Below are 25,041 nucleotides of genomic sequence, written 5' to 3' on the forward strand. Positions count from 1 at the left end.
CTCAATTAAATCTCCTCCTATATCATTCCTATAATCACACCTATATCACTTCTATGTATCACTCCTATAATTGACTATATCAATTATAACTCCTCCTCCTTGACAGGCATGGAATGGTGAGAACCAGGCTCAGTCTTGTTGGCAGTGTGCCAAATATCTTACAGAATGGAAGACCTCGCATTTGTCAGTGGAGGACACACAAAGGCAAGAAACTGTGATTTATGCACTGACTGGTAGAAGCATGAAGAATACTCATGCCCAAGCTCACGGTCTGAGTCAGCAGAGAGAGCCCTGCAGAGAGCTCTTCGTTCCAATAGTTCATTGGATGCTGTGTTACCCTCTGTGTGTATTAATCCATTGAACAGCCAAAGAAATAAGCAAGGACATAAGAGTTGTCCCAGGAAGCTTACCTGGTGGCTCAGATGGCAAAGAATCTACCTGTAGTGCTGGAGACTGGGGTTCAAGCCCTGGATTTGGAAGGTCCCCTGGAGAAGGGAAAAGCTACCCACTCCGTGTTGATAAAAGTCTAGCTTTTCAGGTCCATTTAAATTCCCATTAAAGGATATTGATCTCTTCTCTTGAAAAGGCATCCTTTCAAATGACCTATCAGTAATAACAATTGGAACAGGTTAGTTCAAGAAATGCTGCTGCTGCTGCTGCTAAGTCACTTCAGTCGTGTCTGACTCTGTGCGACCCTGTAGATGGCAGCCCACAAGGCTCTGTCATCCCTGGGATTGCTAGTATATCAGAAAACCACGGCATGAAAAGTATTCCTAGGACAAATTTTACATATTTGAATAAGCCTTGTCAGACACGGAGTATAAGACACATTGCATACGCGTCACTGTGAAGGAGAGGAGGGGACTAGAGTAGTGCCTAGAGGGAAATTTGAAGAAGGCACTGGCACCCCACCCCAGTACTCTTGCCTGGAAAATCCCATGGACAGAGGAGCCTGGTAGGCTGCAGTCCGTGGGGTCGCTAAGAGTTAGACGCAACAGAGCGACTTCACTCACTTTTCACTTTCCTGAGTTAGAGAAGGAAATGGCAACCCACTCCAGTGTTCTTGCCTGGAGAATTCCAGGGATGGTGGAGTCAGGTGGGCTGCTGTCTATGGGGTTGCACAGAGTTGGACACTCCTTGGAAGAAAAGTTATGACCAACCTAGATAGCATATTCAAAAGAAGAGACATTACTTTGCCGACTAAGGTCCATCTAGTCAAGGCTATGGTTTTTCCTGTGGTCATGTATGGATGTGAGAGTTGGACTGTGAAGAAGGCTGAGCACTGAAGAATTGATGCTTTTGAACTGTGGTGTTGGAGAAGACTCTTGAGAGTCCCTTGGACTGCAAGGAGATCCAACCAGTCCATTCTGAAGGAGATCAACCTTGGGATTTCTTTGGAAGGAATGATGCTGAAGCTGAAACTCCAGTACTTTGGCCACCTCATGCGAAGAGTTGACTCATTGGAAAAGACTCTGATGCTGGGAGGGATTGGGGGCAGGAGGAGAAGGGGGTGACCGAGGATGAGATGGCTGGATGGCATCATGGACTCGATGGACGTCAGTCTGAGTGAACTCCGGGAGATGGTGATGGACAGAGAGGCCTGGCGTGCTGCAATTCATGGGGTCACAAAGAGTCGGACATGACTGAGCAACTGAAGTGAACTGAACTGAACTGAAACAAGTTGGCAGCAGCAACAGTAACAGTAGAGGAAAATTAGAGCGTGTATATGTATTTTTAAAAACTGTACAAAAAGAGGTTTATCACTTTAACGAATATTTAGAGAAACCAGAGAAAGGAAGAAGAGAAAATTTAGATTCAATTTAAAGAGGAAATAACTAATGGAGTAAGAACCCTGAAGAATCCTCTTAATGATGGAGTGTGGGACCCCTAGGTAGCTTGATTCAAACAGGGAAAGAAACTAGGAACTCACAGAAAATGGACTGGAAGATATCTGAGACCAAAAGTTTGTCAATGACTTTCTTGATGACATGAAGGAAATAATATTTGAGGTTTTCTTTTGAATATGAACATAAGCGATGCTTTGAATCTTCTATCCCCTCAGAAATATGTGGCCTTAAGGAAGGTGATGATTACAGCTAAATATCAGAGGATGCTTCTGTTGCTCCGGGAGGAGGAGCAAATGCATCTGAAGGCCCTGGAGAGAGAAGCCAAGGAGATTTGTCTACAACTCAAGCAGAGTGTGTTCAGAATGACTCAGTACAGAGAAAGTCTGAAAGAAATGTACAGAGAGCTGACCGAGATGTGCCACAAGCTGAACATGGAGCTGCTCCAGGTAAGAAAGGAGGGGCCATCCTCAGAGAGAGAAAAACTCTTCTGGACGAGCTGCTGTGACACTGAAATGTTACCTATCTAGACAGATGGTAACAAAATCAGCGAAGTTTGGTGACCAGGGGTAAGTTAATTTTCTTGGCATAAATCTTGCTATACATCCCCCTAAACCCTTGTCACTCTCCGCTGTCCACACCCTGAGGGCACTGAGGTGTTTCCTGTCATCTAGGTGAGATATTGAGAAGTGGTATCAATTTTAAAGCAGTCTATAATTCGTTTTATTCAGTTGTCTGTTTTACTTTGATTGTTATTATAAATGGTGAGATTTCTCCTTGAACATAGCACTGAGCAGTGAGTGACACTGGAAACCTAGATGTTCATGCATCTTGAGGCTGACCCTTCCTGCCCCTCTCCTTCCTTAATGTGCCCTGGGGAAGCCCGTCATGTTTTAGTTTAGGCCCCGTTATGAAGATAGCTTCTGAGTGTTCCCTAGAAAAGAATTAGAAAGCCATATCTTATACCCAAACCGGAATAGTAAAGAACATGAAAAAGGATAGAACTCTCATGATTAACATGATCTTTTCTTTTTTGGTTTTCTTTGACAGGGCTTGGAAAATTTATTGAGAAAGATGAGTGTACACTAATGATTTTTGATTTCTGAAAAATTTGTTGTCGTTTTCATGACGTGGATTCACCATTGTTCCTTGGGGCCACGGGGAGTTGATTTCAGGTCCTCCCCCATTCCCAAATTCCAGGATAAAAAATGGGAAAATTGAAATTTGAGATAATTTCTATTTAGTAAAAAATATGGTAACATTTTTATATTCTCATGTGAGTAGAATATATTGTATATGCAAATCACCAAAATTAGGAGAATTCTGACAACACATCCTGTGGCGAAGTCTGCTGTTTTTCAATGCTCACGTGATTAGCTTTTGGTCTTGACATGAACCTATGTCCTTTGTTATAGGGCTCACTTGGCACAGATGCAGAAGCCTCAGCCCATGAACCCAGAGCTCCCTTCCTGGCCTATCTTTGGATTCCTACACATGCTGAACAACTTCAGGGATAAGAGTCAGCCTTTTGATGAACAGGACTTCATTTCTTTAGACCTTCTTAGCTTAGGAACAAACCTTCATTCATTTCTGATACATATTCTTGGACACGAAGGAGGTGCATAACTTCCTGAAGTTGTTAACATCTTTTCTGCCACTATAGTCAGATTTCAAACACCAAGGCTGAGGTTTGCCACCTGTAGTTTCCTGAAAATGCCAATCCAGACACAGATATTTAGATATATTTGACACAGGCAGCAGCGATGAAACCAAGTTCCTGATTCTGCACATTCTCTCAGTATTTGGTGATGTCCCTCTTTGGGATTTTGATGATTCTTATACATGTGCTGTGGTATCTCATTGCTATTTTAAAGCCCTTTGCTTTTCAGGCCTTTTAATTTTTTTTTTCACTCCCTTCATTTTCTCTTATTCTTTGTCCCTTGAGTGAGCAGCCAGTCTTTTATTTTGTTCATTTGTGTGTTAAACATCCTTTTGTGAGATTGATTGCCAGGCATATTGGGATGGGATCTGAGGATTTTTAACTGCAAAAGAAGCTTCCTAATGCTCAAAATGAATCTCAATTCAGATTGAGACAGCTTTCATTTAAACTCTTAAGGGTAAAGGGAAGGATAGAAGGGACATATCTAAGCAGAGTGTGCTTCTCTCATGTATTCCAAAGAGAGGCTTTCTGTTTCTTTCTCCACAGACACATAGAATCCCACAGACTGCTGGACTTCAGAAAGAACTCACCTGCTCAATCTTGAGAGGGCAGAAAGAACTCACCTGCTGAATCGTGAGAGTGCAAACGGTGGAAATACCGCTGAGGTGTCTTAACTGCTGGGACCATACATTTCCCTAAAACCTAGAAAATTTGCAACTTAAAAGCCAAGCTGACTGGTCCAGAGAAGACATTTTACAGTTACTGGAATGTAAAAAAAAAAAAAATCTACCCAGTGACAAGCACATGTTGAAAATAACCCAGTCAGTGATGGACTGGGAAAAAATAGCTTGTAAAGAATTTTCTGGGGAAATGTACAAACTCAAATAGTTAGAGATTTCCCGTAATGTGAGAAAGCTTCACACTTTGACAGAATTAGTCCTGGAAGCTAAGGAAAATGTTAACAATCCTTCCAAAAGCAGAAAACACAAGAAACATCCTGATTTATACAAGAACCCTTTGAAAGATTACCTCCGCTTTTTTAAAGCGATGAGACCTCAATACCTCCAAAAACACCCTGAGATGAGCAACCAGGAGCTGACCAAAGTTCTGTCCGAGGAATACAGGAAGCTGCCAGAACAGCTCAAGCTGAAATACAGTCAAGATTTCTAGGAAGAGAAGCAGGAGTTTCAGGAGAAAATGGCTTTGTTCAGAGAAGAGCACCCTGATCTAGTACAGAAATCTAAGAAACCTGATGTCCCCAAAGGAAGTCAAAGCAAAGTGCCAAAGAAGTTTCAGGAAAATGTCCAAAAAGTGAAGTCTCCCCCAGAAAACAGTTTACCCATAAAGTGGAAACTCCACGGACAACCCAAGAAGCCCCCAGTGAGTGGCTATCACAAGTTCCCCCAGGATCTCTGGTCGAACAGGGAGCTGAAAGTGGTGCCTCCGAGGCAGCGCATGGTGGAGATCAGTAGACGCTGGCAGAGGGTCCCCCAGGACCAGAAGGAGCTTTATAAGAAGCAGGTGGAGGAACTGCAGACACAGTGCAAGGTGGACCTTGATCTCTGGCTCAGGACTCTGTCTCCTGAAGAATATGCTGCCTACAAAGAGGTGGCCTATGCTAAGTATAATAACATGAGCATGACGGGGGGCCCAAACCTCAAGATTAGAAAGATGAGTCTGCCTCCCCATCATCAGGGAATCTGCAAGGAAGGCTTAGAGAGGACCGGGGTTTCAGGCTGAAGAGTTAACATCATCAGACATGACTGGAGAACATTCTCCTGCCTCAGGGAGATCAGAGGAAAATGAGGAAGATGAGGAAGGCAGCTCCTCAGCCCCCAGCAGTGAGGATGAAGATGGCGATTCTGAACTGGAGGACTGTGGCTCCAGCTCATCGTCCTCAGGGGACTCCTCTGACTTGGATTCCAACTGAGTTTAGTTCACAACCTGATGGGACAGAGAACTTTCCAGAAAAAGTCCATGGCATTTTCCTCTAACTGAAGGGCTCTTCTGCCTACACTGTGTCATTACTTTTCTCCTTTCCTTTATTCTTCAATATATAATGGAATCTGTTAGAAAGAAGGCATCTTGTGCTGTAATTTGTGGCCTCTCCATCTACCCCACGTTCACCCCGAGAGAAAGTCAATGCAATGACGGCTCGTGGAATAAACCCTGAGCTGACTGGGCTGCGGGGCACCCTGGACTAGACTGAGCTCCCTGACCTGGAAGGGTTTGTTCTCCTTACCTTCTGCCTGCCAGGCATGTGAGGGGCTCCAGGGGTCTGTGAGCCCCTTCTCTGTGACCTTGTCCCTCAGGACTCAGGCAGTGAGCTGGGGAGGGAAGATCTGATTGACTGGAAGTAGGAAACTTGCCTTAAAAAAAACTGTCAGACCCTGATGTCTTTGACCCTTCTCTCTGAAGTGAGGAGCTGGCCCTTCCTTACCTTGGAAGCGGTGTCAGCACGTGGGCAGCAGCATTTTTATAATATACTCATCCTTTTCGCTATCAATGAGATATTCTTACTGATTTCAAAAATTAGAAATTTAAAACTGTTCCATTTGAGTTAGTTTTTCCTTAAAGCCAGCATCCTTTTACTCAATTACACTAATTTTCCAGGCCACATCTAAATTCCTTCTGGTTTCTATTGCAACCCATCATGTGTTGACCATGTGAAGTCAACTGCAAGTCACTCACTCATGCCCGACTCTTTGCAACCCCATGGACTAAACAGTCCATGGAATTCCTCAGGCCAGAATACTGGAGTGGGTATCTGTTCCCTTCTCCAGGGCATCTTCCCATCCCAGGGATTGAACCTGGGATTGCAGGTGGATTCTTTACCCACTGAGCCACAAGGGAAGCCCAAGAATACAGGAATGGGTAGCCTATCCCTTCTCCAGTGGATCTTCCTGACCCAGGAATCAAACTAGGGTCTCCTGTTTTGCAGTCGGATTCATTACCAACTGAGTATCAGAGGGAAGCCCTTGATTTATTTGTATTATGTTATGAGATTGTATTAATTATGTGTTGTGTATCAGTATTTTAGTCCACAGGTTGTTAAACTGGGATTTTATGTATTAGTATGACACTACTTTTATCATTTTGGTTTACTGATATATTTGAAAATATGTTTAAAGCCAGTGCCATCTCATTAAACTTTTCTAAACATTCTTTGATGTTTTCATTTTTTATTCTCGTGGACGATTAGTACCATGCAGTTAGTATTACAATTAGTAAGTTGTGTTTTTACATGTGAAAGGGTTGAGTTTTGAGAATTCATCATACTCCTTGATGTCTTAGTGAAATATTTTATTCTTTATAAATATGCAGTCAGGGAACTGCTGTACAACACTTGGAACTCAGCTCAATGTTATGTGGCAGCCTGGATGGGAGGGGGGTTTTAGGGGGAATGTACACATGTATAAGAACAGAACAGTCCCTTCATCCATACTTTCATGAACTGGGAATAAAACTCCAGTCATAGAAGATCTAATTTAAGATTAGATTTAGTGTTTCTAAAATGACTGCCTCACAGTTCATTCACACACAAAAAATCATAAGTGGATTTCTTTCTTCCTGCTAAACCTAAATATATCTTTTTCTGAGATATGAGCTGGAGCCTATGGTCTGTAACAAGAGAAGCCACCACAATCGGAAGCCAGCACACTGCAGTGAAGAGCAGCCCCACTGGCACCAACTAGAGGAAGCCCAGGCTCAGCAGTGAAGACCAAGTGCAGAGGTTCTTGAACTCTCAGTCCTGGAGTGCTTCCTAGTTATTCTAGCCCCTCTCTCCAGGAGTGGAGCCCACCGGTTCCCCTGGGGATGCAGGCCTTGGAGGTGAGGGGCACAGACTCTGAGTGTAAAGAGCAGCTCTGGGACCCCTGCAGCCCCCTGCCACCTCCTGCGCATCCTCCAAGGGGGACCCTGGGCTTAGCAGAGCCTCACCCCTGCTTTCCCAGTGCACCAGGTACATGAGCCAGTCTGGGGCCTCAGGGAAAAGCTCTCTCTGGACAAAGCTACATTGGGCTGTCAGAGATTCAGTGCCTACAAAGGCAGGGACGAGAACACAGAGCCCAGTGTTGCCCGCTCAAAGGTCTGAGGGTCCCTGTTTGCTCTGAAGGATAGTCACAGTGGGTAGCCACCCCCTGAGTCCAGGGCTGAGTTTTCTGGGGCCATGCACCACTGTGGGCAGATTGGCCTCGAGCAGACAGGAGACCACCTCACTCCGGGATCCAGTCCCTTTAGAAGCTGCCAGGATTCCTTGGTACCACAGTGGTTTCTGCACCTTGGGGAATTTTGTGAGCTCATGGAGAACCACGGTTTTTAATCCCTAAACTTCCTCCTGGTCTCTGGGCCTTGGCTACTCCTGGGGATTTTCCAGAGCTAATGGAGCAGAAGTCTTTTCCTCAGATCTTCTTGAGATCCAGATCTTGGGAAAAGGGAAGTCTCTCCTACCACCAGCCCCTGGAAGTAGGTGTCTGAGATCCTGCAGCTGAAAGAGCTGGGTCCCCAGGTCCCTGGCTCATCCTACATGCTACTCTGATCTGTCCAGGGGGCTGCAGAGAAGTGGGCCTTTCCATGGTTTACTCCAGGAGATGTGATGTTCCTCATTACCATTGAGCCTAGAGTGGGAATTGTCAGAGCCAGGGTCCCTCAGATACCTGGTTGGGGGACCAGGAATGGTGCCTACCTTCCTGTTGAACTTGATCTTCACCTGCCCGGGACCTACATGACACTTAACCTTGAGTCACTCAATGTCTTTCCATAAATTGACTTAAACATGTAGCTACATATTTTCCCAGAGAAAATATCAGAAAGCTAAAAGAAAGTAATTTTGTTTTTTAAAATGTAACAATCAAGTAAACACAGTGATATCCAGTGATGTATACATTTATTTCTGTTATTTCTTTCTTTAAACAACAACTTCCACATTGGATCCATATATAAACTATTGTAAAGAACCAAAATGGACTGAAATGAGTGAATTTAACTCAGATGAACATTACATCTACTACTGCTGGCAGGAATCCCTCAGAAGAAATGGAATAGCTCTCACGGTCAACAAAAGAGTCCAAAATGCAGTACTTGGATGCAATCTCAAAAACAACAGAATGATCTCTGTTCATCTCCAAGGCAAACCATTCAATATCACAGTTATCCAAGTCTATGCCCCAACCAGTAACGCTGAAGAAACTGAAGTTGAACGGTTTTATGAAGACCTACAAGACTTTTTAGAACTAACACCCAAAAAAGATGTCCTTTTCATTATAGGGGACTGGAATGCAAAAGTAGGAAGTCAGGAAACACCTGGAGTAACAGGCAAATTTGGCCTTGGAATGCGGAATGAAGCAGGGCAAAGACTAATAGAGTTGTGTCAAGAAAATGCACTGGTCATAGCAAACACCCTCTTCCAACAACACAAGAGAAGACTACACATAGACCTCACCAGATGGTCAACACCGAAATCAGATTGATTATATTCTTTGCAGCCAAAGATGGAGAAGCTCTATACAGTCAACAAAAACAAGACCAGGAGCTGACTGGCTCAGATCATGAACTCCTTATTTCCAAATTCAGGCTTAAACTGAAGAAAGTAGGGGAAACCGCTAGACCATTCAGGTAAGACCTAAATCAAATCCCTTATGATTATAGAGTGGAAGTGAGAAATGGATTTAAGGGCCTAGATTTGATAGATAGAGTGCCTGATGAACTATGGACTGAGGTTCAGTGCCTGATGAACTATGGACTGAGGTTCGTGACATTGTACAGGAGACACGGATCAAGACCATCCCCATGGAATGGAAATACAAAAAAGCAAAATGGCTGTCTGGGAAGGCCTTACAAATAGCTGTGAAAAGAAGAGAGGCAAAAAGCCAAGGAGAAAAGGAAAGATATAAGCATCTGAATGCAGAGTTCCAAAGAATAGCAAGAAGAGGTAAGAAAGCCTTCTTCAGTGATCAATGCAAAGAAATAGAGGAAAACAACAGAATGGGAAAGACTAGAGATCTCTTCAACAAAATTAGAGATAGCAAGGGAATATTTCATGCAAAGATGGGCTCAATAAAGGACAGAAATGGTATGGACCAAACAGAAGCAGAAGATATTAAGAAGAGGTGGCAAGAATACACGGAAGAACTGTACGAAAAAGATCTTCATGACCCAGATAATCATGATGATGTGATCACTCATCTAGAGCCAGACATCTTGGAATGTAAAGTCCAGTGGGCCTTAGAAAGCATCACTATGAACAAAGCTAGTGGAGGTGATGGAATTCCAGTTGAGCTGTTTCACATCCTGAAAGATGATTTTGTGAAAGTGCTGCACTCAACATGCCAGCAAATTTGGAAAACTCAGCAGTGGCCACAGGACTGGAAAAGATCAGTTTTCATTCCAATTCCAAAGAAAGGCAATGCCAAAGAATGCTCAAACTACCGCACAATTGAACTCATCTCACATGCTAGTAAAGTAATGCTCAAAATTCTCCAAGCCAGACTTCAGCAATACGTGAACCGTGAACTCCCTGATGTTCAAGCTGGTTTTAGAAAAGGCAGAGGAACCAGAGATCAAATTGCCAACATCCGCTGGATCATGGAAACAACAAGAGAGTTCCAGAAAAACATCTCTTTCTGCTTTATTGACTATGCCAAAGCCTTTGACTGTGTGGATCACAATAAACTGTGGAAAATTCTGAGAGAGATGGCAATACCAGACCACCTGACCTGCCTCTTGAGAAATCTGTATGCAGGTCAGGAAGCAACAGTTAGAACTGGACATGGAACAACAGACTGGTTCCACATAGGAAAAGGACTACGTCAAGGCTGTATATTGTCACCTGCTTATTTAACTTATATGCAGAGTACATCATGAGAAACGCTGGACTGGAAGAAACACAAGCTGGAATTAAGATTGCCGGGAGAAATATCAATAACCTCAGATATGCAGATGACACCACCCTGATGGCAGAAAGTGAAGAGGAGTTAAAAAGCCTCTTGAGGAAAGTGAAAGAGAAGAGCGAAAAAGTTGGCTTAAAGCTCAACATTCAGAAAACGAAGATTATGGCATCTGGTCCCATCACTTCATGGGAAATAGATGGGGAAACAGTGGAAACAGTGTCAGACTTTATTTTTTTTTGGGCTGCAGAATCACTGCAGATGGTGACTGCAGCCATGAAATTAAAAGACGCTTACTCCTTTGAAGAAAAGTTATGACCAACCTAGACAGTATATTCAAAAGCAGAGACATTACTTTGCCGACTAAGGTCCATCTAGTCAAGGCTATGGTTTTTCCTGTGGTCATGTATGGATATGAGAGTTGGACTGTGAAGAATGCTGAGTGCAAAGAATTTATGCTTTTGAACTGTGGTGTTGGAGAAGACTCTTGAGGGTCCCTTGGACTGCAAGGAGATTCAACCAGTCCATTCTGAAGGAGATCAGCCCTGGGTGTTCTTTGGAAGGAATGATGCTAACGCTGAAGCTCCAGTACTATGGCCACCTCATGGGAAGAGATGACTCATTCGAAGGATCTGAGCAGTTCAAAGGCACGTTGGTCCAGAATGATGTGTATATGCACTAGAAGGGATTATTATGGGAAGGGGTTCAAAGAGGATACAGAGATGGAGGAGTCTCATGGCCTGCCCTCTCTAAAGGAGAGGACCAGCAAGTCCACTTTGATAACTCATGCCAATGCTTAGGACTGAAAATAGGGGGAGCTTGTGATGGAACTCCAAGCGGGATGCTAAATGCCTGAGAACCAGGGCACTACTCAGATAAGTCCTGGAGTTTCGTCTCAAGAGCCAGAAGTGGCTATGTTTGTGGGCAAGAAGAAAATGAGGGAGAGAAGACAGTAACTTGTTCCATTCAGGCCCCCAGAAATTGGATGAAACCCAACTATGTAGGTGAGGACAGATGTCTTCACTCATTTGATGGTTTAAATGCTGCACTCTTCCTGGAACATCCTGTCAGAAATACACACTCTTAATATCACATAAATTTAACCAACACAGAGACCATGAACCACGGGCACCCAAATGAAGGCTCCTGCTGAAGATTCAAGAGCTGGTATTGTTGGCTCTGGGGATGGAGTGGATGTTGGGCTGGAGGATCTTAGGCAAGAGGATCTGCTTCTCCATAAAATGGAGGTAACCATGCAAGCGCAGTATCTGTGTGTGCTGTGTGCTAACTCGTTTCAGTGAGGTCCGACTCTGTGATCCCATGAACTACAGCCCTCCAGGCTCCTCGGTCCATGGGATTCTCCAGGAAAGAATACAGCAGTGGGTTGCTATTCCCTTCTCCAGGGGATCTTCCTCACCCAGGGATCGAACCTGGGTCTCCTACATTGTAGACAAATTCTTTACCATCTGAGCCACCCAGGAAGTCTTATTCTGTAAATCAATAAGATGAAACATGTTAAGCCCTTGGCACTGGACCTGGTATAGAGTATGAGCTCAATAAATGAGTCCTTGCCTGCTTTTCCCTTGATAGCAGACTCCCCCAGGAGTCTTCATTCCTCAGGCTTACTCTATATTCCTATAACAAGAAGGAAAGAAGGAGGGCTCAGCACTTACAGGAAGCCATGAATGAATGAGAATTCCCCCAAGCTGCTTTAGTATCCATCACAAGAAGGGAAAAGAGTTGGTCATAGGAAAGATTCCTCTCCTCTCTGGGGACAGACATCCTGAGCCTCAGGACTCCTAGGGGACGTGGTGGTACATCAGCCCAGAGGACATGAATTAATGTTGCAAGCAGGGCTGTGTGGTTCAGCATCCTATAAACATCTGCTGTAATGTGAATGCATTTGTGCTGGGATTTATATAAACATAAGGACTTCCCTGTAACTCAAATGGTAAAGAATCTGCCTGCAATGCAGAGACCAAGGTTCAATCCTTGGGTCGGGAATATCCTCTGGAGAAGGGAATGACAAGCCACTCCAGTATTCTTGTCTGGAGAATCCCATGGACAGAGGAGCTTTTCAGGCTACAGTCCATGGGGTTGCAAATAGTCAGACATGACTGAGTGACTAACACACATTATATAAACATAGAAGATACACATTGTCTTTTAAAATTATAAAGAATATTTAGTGAAAGGATGCATGCGGATTTGGAGTCTTCAAAGAAAGATATCTTTAAAATAGATTTCAAAGATCATTCAAAAACAGTTTCTATAAAATATTTAGAATAAAATTTCAGAACTGGATTACGATTATCCATTTTAAAGTAGACTTTACATTGAAGAGCAGTTTTGTGTTCAAAGTAAAATAGAGGACATGGTGCCAAGAGTTTCCACTAAATCCTTCTCCCTCCACATGCATTGCCTCCCCAGCTGTCTACATTCCACATTCTATTGGTATATTTGTTATAATTGATGGGCCCACATTGATATATCATCATCACACAAAGTGGAGAGTTTATATGGCGCTTCCCTCTTGGTGTTGTGTGTTCTATGACTTCTAACAAGTATATAAGGACATTGTAAAATCACACAGAGTTCGTGCTCTGCCTGTTTATCCCTCCTCCACCTCCACTCCAGGAAAAAATTCTGATTATTTCATTGTTCCCTGAGTCTACCTTTTGTAAAATGTCATGTAGTTGGGCTCACTGTAGGTATGCTTCTGAGATTGGTTCTTTCACTTAGTAATAGACATTGTAGTTTCCTCCATGACTTTTCATGGTTTAATACCATTTTGTTGTGTGTATATATATATATATATATATATATAGGTTCTTTTACCTACTAAAGGACAGCTTGGTTCCTTTCAAGCTTTGGCAATGAGGAATAAAGCTCTAAGCTTCCACGTGCATGTGTTTGCATGGACAGAATGTTTCAAGTCATCTGAAAGGAGCAAAATTGCTGGATTGCAAAATACAAATATGTACTAATTTTATTTTTTCTTGACAAACTCCCAAGTTAGATATTGTCCAATAAGTGGTAAGGAACAGTGTCCCTGTCATCCCATAATTGACCATGGAGACTGGAAAATCAGTAAATGGTTATAAAGGCATGGTCCATCAGAAACTTTATCATCAGTCTTTGGTGAAATATTACTATTTATTAAAATTCCAACTTGGGGAAAATCAATGCTACCCAGGTGCCAATACCACAAATAAAAACACATAGAAGAAATAACTCTCCTGGTTAATACATATGTCCATGAAAATTACTTATGAAAGAAAACTCTGTGTTTTTTTAAACTATACTTTTTTAATTTTTCTCAAATAAAAACACTTTCTAATGCTACAGATAGAAGACCCGAACTTCTTTCTCATAAGTGTGTATATATATACAAACATGTATATATGTATTATTATGGCATGAGAAAGAAGATATCCTATCATATTCCACAAAGCACTATGAATTTTGAGGGCATTATGCTAAGTGAACTATGTCAGAGAAAGTAAATACTGTGTAATCTTTTTTATCTGTGAAATCTAAATAACTGAGCTCCTCTTTCTCTTTCTTCATGCGAGCTTCTTATACTCTGTCTCTATTTCTCCAATCCATTGTATGTTTGCTGTGCTGCTGCTGCTAAGTCGCTTCACTCGTATTCAACTCTGTGCGACCCCATAGATGGCAGCCCACCAGGCTCCCCCGACCCTGGGATTCTCCAGGCAAGAACACTGGAGTGGCTTGCCATTTCCTTCTCCAATGCATGAAAGTGAAAAGTGAAAGTGAAGTCGCTCAGTCGTGCCTGACTCTTAGCGACCCCATGGACTGCAGACTACCAGGCTCCTCCGTCCATGGGATTTTCCAGGCCAGAGTACTGGAGTGGGGTGCCATTGCATTCTCCGATGTTTGCTCTAGATTTTTAAAAAGGATAATGCCTTTATTTCCAACACTGGTCATGGAAAAGAATCTGATAATAGGCAATATTCAATAAAATACAGAAAACTGAGTGGAAATACAATACAAATTCCCAGAACTTTGCAATCACCCGTGCTTTCATCTTAATGATAACCCTCTGGACATCTCAGCATGCTGATCAAGATGCTCACAGATATGAATTTCCACCTTTGTGGTAACTACCATATCTGTTAATACATCTGTTTCATTTTCCTGAGAGTTAGCAAGAAAAACAATAAAGTTCTGAGGTTTGTAAAACAGATTCTTGCTTCTCGGACAGAAAGCTATGGCAAACCTGGTCAGCATATTAAAAAGCAGGGACACCACTTTGCCTACACCATTTTGTATAGTCAAGCTATGGGTTTTCCAGTAGTCATATATGTGGCTATGTGAGAGCTGGACCATAAGAAAAGCTGAGCACTGAAGAAATGACTCTTTCAAATTGTAGTACTGGGGAAGACTCTTGAGATTCCCTTAGGCATCAAGGAGATCAAACCCATCAATCCTAAAGGAAATCAGTCCTGAATATTCATTGGAAGGACTGATGCTGAAGCTGAAGCTCCAGTATTTTGGTCGTCTAATGAGAACAGCTGATTCACTGGAAAAGTCCCTGATGCTGGGAAATATTCAGGGCAGAAGGAAAAGAGGGCATCAGAGGATGAGATAGTTGGATGATATTACCAGTAGAATGGACATGAAATTGGGCAAACTCTGGGAGACAGTGAGGAACAGGAAAGCCAAAGAAATAAGCAAAGGGTTAAGAGATGCTCTTAACAGAAAAAGAATGTGCAGGAAAGTTAAGGTTTTGGATCATAAACAACACAGTGCTTTTTTAAAAAAAACAATAACTGGAGATTGATGAGGTATAACCTGAAAAGAGAGTATTAAATCAGGGAAGGCAGCAGTTGGTTTTCAACGAGAGTTTCTTTATTTCTGACAATTGTTTTATAAGAATCTACCCAGGGAAAATGCCAACATGTGGGTCTCAAGCCCACAAGCAGCCTCAAAAATTGAGGTGCATATTTGATTGTATAAATACATATCCCCAAAAGTTCCAACACCTCCCTGAATCTGCATTTCCCCTTGCAATCCAGCATCCCCACAGGATTGATTGTCTTTCCTTTCCGTTCACATTGACCTGATGTTTGAAACCATGGGTTGGTTTTCTGTTCCTGATGCATCTACTGCCTAGATTTTAGTTTGCAGGTGACCAGAAGTAAACTTTGACAGATGCATCCAGCTAGGCAGGAGTGCAGTAGTGGTACAGAAAGGGCTCCTGGGGATTAAATGTCTTATTGCCACAGTGAGGACACAGGTTGGAGCTAAGCCAGATGGACCTTGGATGTCTTAAATCCCACATAATCTCAATGAGTTTATCTTGAAGCTGGATGAGTCAGCCCAGGTGGAGGGGTCCATGAGGGCTGCTGCTCTTCTGAGGGGCAGGATCAAACTTATCACTTAACTTGCTCATCCCAGTGGTGTGACTCAGAAGCTTCTCCAGGATGGCCGGAAAGGACATTTCCACACAGAATGAAGGTCCCAAGCTTGAACAGTGTCTCACGGCAGACAGGATGGACTCATGTTGGGACTCTGTGATTCCACATCACACTAAGTTCAGTTCCTGGAGGGTGGCTGCAACTTGTTCCAGAAGAACATGGAGGATCTCAGGACTAAAGTCCATCATGGTGACCCCACTCAGATCCAGGCCTTTGAGCTGATGCATGTTTGGGCTCTGGGACAGATGGGGCAAGTCTGACTGTAGGCTGCCAGTTAGTTACTGCCAGATGGGCCAAGGGGGTCCTTGGGCATCTAGGGAGAAAGCAAGCAATTAGGGCTGAGAATTCAGGTTGGCATCTGACCTAAACTTGTCAGATTGGTGATTTGCCTAAAGACAAGGTCCTACTAACCACCTCCTGAAGGCCAGTACCCAGAATGACCCATCTAATTTTGGCCTGGCAGTACCTTTCTTCATTTCCTGCAAACCTAGAAATCAACTCTGAATATTCATTGCAAACACTAATGCTGGAGCTGAAACTCCAGTACTTTGTCTACCTCATTGGAAGAGCCAACTCATTGTAAAAGACCCTGATGCCTGTACACCAATGGCTGATTCATGTCAATGTATGGCAAACACCACAATAATATTGTAGTTAACCTCCAATTAAAATAAATAATTTAATTAAAAAATTATAACTACTCATAAATACTATAAAATATATACCATTATGCAGGAAAAAAAAACAAACAAACAGATCCTTGGAAAGATTGAGGGCAGGAGAAGAAGGGGTTGACAAAGGATGAGATGGTTGGATGGCATCACCAACTCAATCGACATGAATTTGAGCAAACTGTGGGAGATGGTGAAGGACAGGGAAGCCTGGCATGCTGCATTCTTTGTAATCACAAAGAGATGGACACAACAGAGCAACTGAACAGCAACTCAGTTCTACTTTCAGTCTTCTCCTAAGCCTTTGCTTGGGGATAAATATTTCACTTGTCATTTCAGTAAACAAAGGATGTTGCAGTAAAAGGCAATTATCCACTGCAGCCCCCCAAGACAGTGTGCCCTGAGGGGAGTTCAAGGAGAGGAAAACAGGATGGTGTCCTGAGGGAGTTAAGATGCATATCATAAGCATGACTTCAGAAGTCCAGATTCTTACGTCCTTTCATAGAGAAAAGCATGAAAAGGAACTTCTCTGAGGGTCCTGTGGCTAAGAATTCACTGGTCAGCACCAGGGATACAGGCTGGATCTCTGGTCCAGGAAGACCCCACAGACTGTGAAGCAGCTAAGCCCAAGCACCACGACTACTGAGCACCCGACTAGAGCCTGGGGACCATGATCACTGACACCCACACCCCAGTCCCACGCTCTGCGATGAGACGCCGCCAAAAGGAGAAGTCAGCACTTTTCAACGCAAGAGTAGCCCCTGCTCGCCACAACCGGAAAAGGCTGCGCTCAGCAAGGAAGACCCAGCACAGCCAAAAATAAGCAAACAAATAAAGAAGGTTATAAAAATAAATAAATAACAATTGTTTAAAAGCATGAAAATCATTAATTTGAGATGTATCATGTTCATCATCCGCAGTAATCTTTTAACGCTTTCTGAATGTTTTTTCAGCCTGTGACCTTTTGAACTCTGGCTCCCCTTATAACTTTGGAACAGTTCCTCAGAGCCACCTGAGAAGACACCTTTCTGGCTGCAATCTTCTGTAAAATCACCGAATAAAGCATATTTGCCATGTTTTAGTTTGTTCATTTTTTTTGTCACTTGCCGTGCTCTTCCGAGACCTTTTCCCAACCCACACACAGTGTCTTGTCCCCACTCACCTGAGTTCCAGGGATTGGATGGAAACTGCCGACTAAAACATGAGTCACCACCTGAAAGGAGAGGCATTTTATTTCATGGGAGTATTTAAGAGCCAAGCCCGGGCTTCCTCGGTGGCTCAGAGGGTGAAGAATCTGCCTGGAATGCGGGAGATGTGGGTTTGGCCCCTGGGATGGGAGATCTCCTGGAGGAGATGGCAGCCTGAGAATCCTGAGAGCTGAGCCCCTGAGCCCTGCTTTCCTCCTGCTGCTGCCTGTCCTTCCACAGTGCAGGGGTCAGAAGTGCAGGCTGGGCAGGCTCTGGGAAGGAGGGGCTAATGACGTGGAGCAGCCGGGTCCCGCAGCCAAAGAGGCAGAAGTGTCTCTGGGTTTGAGCTGCTAGACTCCTGGCTTCATTCCCATTTCTAGAATAAAAGGGAGAAGTTGTCTGGCAGGCGGTGAGCAGCGCTTCCTGCTTTCCTCCGAGTCTTTTCAACCAAAAGATATGTTTAGATTTTCCTAGAGGAAAGAAATCCACTTAACATTTTGTGGGTGTGAATGGAACTGTGAGCAAGTCATTTTGGAAACACTAAATCTTAAATTAGATCCTGTAAGACTGGAGTTTTATTCCCAGTTCATATATAGGTGAAGCCAGATAAATACATATTTTAGTATTTTAACCAATATTGTCTTCTTCTATCAGAAAATTCAGAATTTTAGCCTATATTCATCTGGTGGTTATGTTTTCCTGCCTGTTTCTTTAAACAGGTTTTATTTGTATTGCAGTATAGCCTGTTATAATTCTGTGTTAAGTCTTCCCTGCTGGTCTAGTGGTTAAGAATCTGCCTTCCCATGCAAGGGACAGGGATTTGATTCCTGGTCCCAGAAGATCTCACAGGCCCTGGAGCACTGAAGCTCACGTGTCGCAACTCCAGAGCCACTGCTCTAGGGCCCTGCTCCAAACCCAGGGAAACCACCCCAGGGAGAAGCCGAGCACTCAGTTGCCCCAGCTCCCCCTAACTGGTAACATGCCCTGCACTGAAAGAAGACTGAGCTCAGTGAAAAATAAGTAAATTAACCTGTAAAACAAAAACAAAAACAAAAAAAAAAAAGGAGAGAAGAAATAATATTCTGGTAATTTCAGGTAAAGAGCAGAGGGGCTCGGCCATGAATATACCTGTGTCCATCCTTCCCCACACTTCCCTCCCATCCAGGCAGCCACACAAAATTGAGCAGACTTCCATATGCTCTACAGTAAGTTCCCCAACTGTATATTCATGAGGAATAAAATATTCCACTAAGACATCATGGATGAAGAGGAAGTCCCAAATTAAATACTTTTCATATACAAGAACAATACTTGTGTGATACTAATTGTCCATGAGAATCAAAAATGAAAATAGCCAGCAAAGTTTAAAAATAAAGTTTAATAAGATGACAGTAGCTTTAAATACACTTTCAAATACATCAATAAACCAAATAATAAAAATGTGTCATAGTGCCAGATGAATTCCCAAATAGTTTAGTAACTGTGAACTAAAATACTGACACACAAACTATACAAGTCCTAATATAATATTATACAATTTGAGTCTATGGTAAAAACATGTTTTACTTACAACCTGGATCAGGAGGAAGGGGTTGGGGCAGAAACCTGCAGAAATTGAGACATGGCCTGAAATCTCAGGGCCACTGGCTCAGAAGAGGCTGGTTTTAAGGAAAAGCTAATTCAGGTGGAGGGGTTACACATTTTTAATTTCAAGGTTTTGATCAGTGAGAAAATCTCATGGACAGTTAATGGGATGCACCCACATGGAAATGCCGCTGCCCATATGCCGGCCCCACTTCCAAGGTAAGGAAGGGCAAGCTCCTCCGCTCAGAGAGAAGGGCCAGAGACATCAGAGCCTGGCAGCTTTCTTTAAGGCAAGTCTCCTACTTCCAGTCAATCAGATCTCCCCTCCCCAGCTCACTGCCTGAGTCCTAAGGGAAAGGTCACAGAGAAGGGGCTCACAAGACCCTGGAGCCCCTCACACGTCTGGCAGGCAGAGGGTAGGAGAGCAAACCTTTCCAGTTCAGGAGCTCAGTCTAGTCCAGGGTGCCCCCCAGCCCAGTCAGCTCAGGGTTTATTCCACGAGCCGTCATTGGATAGACTTTCTCTCAGGGTGAACTTGGTGTAAATGGAGAGGCCACAAATTACAGCACAAGATGCCTTCTTTCCAACAGGTCCCACTTTGCATGAAGAGGGAGGGAAAGAAGGAAGGCAATGAAAAAGCATGGAGAGACGAGCCCATCGACTTTTGCTGGAAAGTTCTGTCCCTTTGAGTTGTGAACTAAACTCAGTCGGAATCTGAGTCAGAAGAGTCCCCTGAGGACGATGAGCTGGAGCCGGTGTCCTCCAGCTCAGAATCGCCATCTTCATCCTCACTGCTAGGGGCTGAGGAGCGGCTGCATTCCTCTTCTTTCTCATTTTCCTCTGATCTCCCTGAGGCAGGAGAATGTTCTCCAGTCATGTCTGATGATGCTAACTCTGCAGCCTGAAGCCCCGGGTCCTCTCTAAGTCTTCCTTGCAGATTATCTGATGATGGGGACTGCAGACTCATCCTTCTAATCTTGGGGTTCGGGCCCCCCATCATGCTCATGTTCTTACGCTTAGCACAGGTCGCCTCTCTGTAGGCAGCATATTCTTCAGGAGACAGAGTCCTGAGCCAGAGATCAAGGTCCACCCTGTACTGTGTCTGCAGTTCCTCCGCCTGCTTCTTATAAAGCTCCTTCTGGTCCTGGGGGACGCGCTGCCAGCGTCTACTGATCTCCACCATGCGCTCCCTCGGGGGCACCACTTTCAGCTCCCTGCTCGACCAGAGATCCTGGTGGAACTTGTGATAGCCATTCATCGGGGGCTTCTTGGGCTGTCCGTGGAATTTCCACTTCATGGGTAAATTGTTTTCTTGGGGAGACTTCACCTTTTGAACATTCTCCTGAAAATTTTCTGGCACTTTCATTTCACTTCTTTGGGGGACACCAGATTTCTCCAGGTTTTGGACTAGATCAGGGTGCTGTTTCTCAAGATCCTGACTGTGTTTCACCCTCAGCTGCTCAGGCTCCTTCCTGTGTTCCTCAGACAGAACCCTGGTCAGCTCCTGGTTGCTTATCTTGGGATGTTTTTGGATGTACTGGGGTTGCATCACTTGGGAAATGTGGCGGTATGCTGTCAGGGACTTCTTGAACAAATAAGCATGTTTCTGGTGTTTTCTGGTGTTTTCTTGTGTTTTCTTGTGTTTTTTGGAAGGATTGCTAACATTTTCCTTAGCTTCCAGAACTAATTCTTTCAGTGTGCGAAACTTTCTCAGTTTATGGGAAACTTCTAACCATTTGAGTTTGCACATTTCCCCAGAAAATGTTGAGCCAAATGAGCTCTTTATAAATTTTTGGAGACAAATCTCTTGTTGGTTTCATCTTTTTCAAATATTTCCTCCCATTCTGTGGGTTTTCTTTCTGTTTCGTTTACAGTTTCCTTTGCTGTGGAGAAGGTTTTGAGTTTAATTAGATTCTATTTGCTTATTTTTTTTAAATTTTCTTTAGGAGAAGGCTCAAAAAATTCTTGCTATGATTTATGGTAAAGAGTGTTCTGTCTATGTTTTCATCTAAGAGTTTTATAGTATATAGTCTCACATTTAGGTCGGTAACCCACTTTGAGTTTATTCATGTGTATCAAAGCAGTCAATCCTAAGGGAAATTAACTCTGAATATTTATGGGAAGGACTGTTGCTGAAGATAAAGCTCCAGTACTTTGGCCACCTGATGCAAAGAACCAACTCACTGGAAAAGACCTTGATGCTGGGAAAGATTGAAGGCGAAAGGAGAAGGGGGCAGCAGAAGAAATGGTTAGATATTATCACTGATTCAATGAATATGAATTTGAGCAAACTCTGGGAGACAGTGGGGGACAGTGGAGCCTGGTGAGCTACAGTTTTAGGGGGTTGCAAAGCACTGGATATGACTTAGTGACTGAACAACCGTTAAAGAAAGTTTTATTTCATATTTTCACTTGAAGCTACTGTGTTCTCCCAGAACCTCTTGTTGAACAAAGTGTATTTCCTCCATTTAAAGAAATGAAGATATTTTAAAGAGGTGCTTTAGGCTAATATATGCTTTCTGTGTGCATAAGCTGTTATTTATTAACATTTTAAGGCTAATATATCTATTGAGAACAAAGATCACACACAAAAAATGACTTTATACACTAAAGATTACAAAGTTAAAGATTAAAAGGCTGATGTCTGTCAAGTTCAGAAAAGGTGATTTAAGATACAAACATTTCAGTTATTATCATTATTAGCATTTCCATATTATTGACATTGAAATTAGAGATGTTTACTAAAATGATGCATTTATTGAGAAACAGAGTGCATATTACAGCCATTTTCAGAATAGGCAATCATGTGCAATAACCTGAAAACAAGAGAATATTTATAATTATATAATTCTATAATTTATAATTCTATAATATAATTTGTGCTATTTGGTATGTGGCCTTGTCATATATTTTTAGTTGAATGTCAAATAAGGATATCAAGAAGAGATTAGTTGGCTAGTTGGTTCTAAACAGAAGTTTTAATTGTCAGTGTAGCAGTCCATCATGTACAGTTACTCAGTTTATTTCATTCCTGAAAGTTTAAATATGGCCTTGATTGGTTTTAATTTGAAAGTAATCCTCAAAATTCCCCAAGCCAGGCTTCAGCAATATGTGAACTGTGAACTTCCTGATGTTCAAGCTGGTTTTAGAAAAGGCAGAGGAACCAGAGATCAAATTGCCAACATCCGCTGGATCATGGAAAAGCAAGAGAGTTCCAGAAAAACATCTATTTCTGCTTTATTGACTATGCCAGAGCCTTTGACTGCGGATCACAACAAAATGTGGAAAATCTGAAAGAGATGGGAATACAGACCACCTGACCTGCCTCTTGAAATCTGTATGCAGGTCAGGAAGCAACAGTTAGAACTGGACGTGGAACAAAAGACTGGTTCCAAATAGGAAAAGGACTACGTCAAGGCTGTATACTGTCACCCTGCTTATTTAACTTATATGCAGAGTACATCATGAGAAACGCTGGACTGGAAGAAACACAAGCTGGAATCAAGATTGCTGGGAGAAATATCAATAACCTCAGATATGCAGATGACACCACTCTTATGTCAGAAAGTGAAGAGGAGCTAAAAGCCTCCTGATGAAAGTGAAAGAGAAGAGCGAAAAAGTTGGCTTAAAGCTCAACATTCAGAAAACGAAGATCATGGCATCTGGTCCCATCACTTCATGGGAAATAGATGGGGAAACAGTGGAAACAGTGTCAGACTTTATTTTGGGGGGCTCCAAAGTCACTGCAGATGATGACTGTAGCCATGAAATTAAAAGACACTTCCTCCTTGGAAGAAAAGTTATGATCAACCTAGAGAGCATATTCAAAAGCAGAGACATTACTTTGCCAACTAAGGCCCGTCTAGTCAAGGCTATGGTTTTCCCAGTGGTCAGGTATGGATATGAGAGTTGGACTGTGAAGAAGGCTGAACGCTGAAGAATTGATGCTTTTGAACTGTGGTGTTGAAGAAGACTCTTGAGAGTCCCTTGGACTGCAAGGAGATCCAACCAATCCATTCTGAAGGAGATCAACCCTGGGATTTCTCTGGATGGAATGATGCTAAAGCTGAAACTCCTGTACTTTGGTCACCTCATGTGAAGAGTTGACTCATTGGAAAAGACTTTGATGCTGGGAGGGATTTGGGGCAGGAGGAGAAGGGGACAACAGAGGATGAGATGGCTGGACGGCATCACTGACTCGATGGACGTGACTCTGGGTGAACTCTGGGAGTTGGTGATGGACAGGGTGGCCTGATGTGCTGCAATTCATGGGGTGGCAAACAGTCGGACATGACTGAGCGACTGAACTGATATTACTGCTGCATTTGTTATGCATTGTGTACAAATATTTGTTATTTTTATAATTACTACTATTTTTGAGAAAATAGATGAAAAATGTCTTAGGCAGAATAAATGTAATGCTGTTAGATAATATCAAAACAACAGAAAGGCAAGTTGTATGTGAGCATGGCTGGTCAGAACATCCACTCAAAAGATTTCAAACGAGACATGGGTGAATTTCTCTCAAATATTTTTACTTTGAAAACTTAAGAAGTGAGACTATAGTCCCTAAAATACTCATGTAATAATAAAGTGTTGTTTATATATTAAATAATATTAAAGACAAATGACACAAATATATTTTCTAAAGTACTGAAAAAATTAAATTTTATGTGTTCTTTAAGTAAGCTGTCAAGATTTTGACATTGCCGGATTTCACAGAGTTCATGATATGTATATGTATATGTATATATATATATATATATATATATTATATATATATATATAATCTTTACTTTTTCTACATGATTTAAGGAGTTTCCATATGCTATAGATATAATAATAGCTGTTGTTCTTCACAGAAGCATCTGTTTGAACTCCCTTTTGTATTCATTTCCTATTTTCTTGGAGGAAAGAAAATGAAAAGACTCACTGTGTAGAGACCCTCTGCCTCTCAGGACATGGAAATCCCACATGCTAATTTGATACTTGCTGTTTCTGCAGTGGATAACGTTCTGAGTCAGACAATGACCACTCACAATATAAGCCTTTCTGAGATGACTGCCATGCAAGCCCAGACAGCCCAGAGTGGAGAGACTCTTGTGGTGTGGGGAGCTCAGGCCTTCCACTTCTGGAAGGCTGTACTGAAAGTTGGATGTGACCCACTCCTCCGACTAGATTGTGGGAGTCTGTGCAAACAGCTTGACAAGTGATACTGCTATCACTATTGATTCTGAAGAATGATTTCTTCTTTTTTCTATGAGGGTGAAAAATCATTAATTTCTGCCCCCCAGCTTCCTACCCATAGTTCAGTATGTGAAGAAAAGGCCTCTGCGTAGGATTGGATTGTTTCTGGAATATGACAATGGAGCTGTGAGCTTCTGGTATTTCCAGTGGATCCCTCATACATAGCTTCCTTCTTTCCTCCTTCTCCTCCCATCTAGAGCTTTCTGTTGCCTTAGGTCTCTATGAATTGCCAAGTTCTATGACAGTTTATTTGGTGACTTTTTGTCTGAGGAAAATATAGCACTGAAACATCGTGTGAGGCTACAGGATGATACCTGTCTGTCTCTGATCTCATTGTGACTTAATGGAACAGTATGATTGTGTGTTTATAGAGTAGCATAACCAGGTTGAAAGCATAACTTTGTTGATTAAGTTATCTAATAATAAAAACCCTTGTGGCGCATTTCTCAAATATAATCAGTGGATATTCGGTTCGCATATAATAGTTTTATTAGAGTAAAAGTTGCATGCCATAAGTTTC

The 25,041-nt window shown here is 42.7% G+C and overlaps 1 protein-coding gene, 1 long non-coding RNA gene and 1 pseudogene across 2 annotated transcripts; 1 reads left to right on the forward strand and 2 right to left on the reverse strand.

Moving 5' to 3' along the window:
- Positions 1 to 2,378: 2,378 nt before the first annotated feature.
- On the forward strand, positions 2,379 to 5,244 carry LOC101110101 (upstream-binding factor 1-like protein 1; annotated as a pseudogene).
- Positions 5,245 to 15,241: 9,997 nt separating this feature from the next.
- Positions 15,242 to 17,953, reverse strand: LOC114110108 (uncharacterized). The gene is made up of 2 exons (XR_003586470.2): positions 17,666 to 17,953; positions 15,242 to 16,145 (listed from the first exon to the last, which is right to left on the reverse strand). It is a non-coding gene; the product is annotated as an uncharacterized LOC114110108 (long non-coding RNA).
- A 2,024-nt stretch (positions 17,954 to 19,977) lies between these two features.
- On the reverse strand, positions 19,978 to 21,024 carry LOC101110373 (upstream-binding factor 1-like protein 1). The gene has a single exon (XM_004019756.2). The coding sequence runs from the start codon at positions 21,022 to 21,024 to the stop codon at positions 19,978 to 19,980; it is 1,047 nt and encodes a 348-aa protein (XP_004019805.2).
- Positions 21,025 to 25,041: the final 4,017 nt, after the last annotated feature.

This window comes from Ovis aries, chromosome 21 (assembly GCF_016772045.2).
Source record: "Ovis aries strain OAR_USU_Benz2616 breed Rambouillet chromosome 21, ARS-UI_Ramb_v3.0, whole genome shotgun sequence".
Lineage (NCBI taxonomy): Eukaryota > Metazoa > Chordata > Mammalia > Artiodactyla > Bovidae > Ovis > Ovis aries.

Bases quoted from the DNA above. Each gene is read 5' to 3' on its own strand.
- LOC101110373 (XM_004019756.2), bottom strand. From the start codon at position 21,024: ATGTGCAAACTCAAATGGTTAGAAGTTTCCCATAAACTGAGAAAGTTT.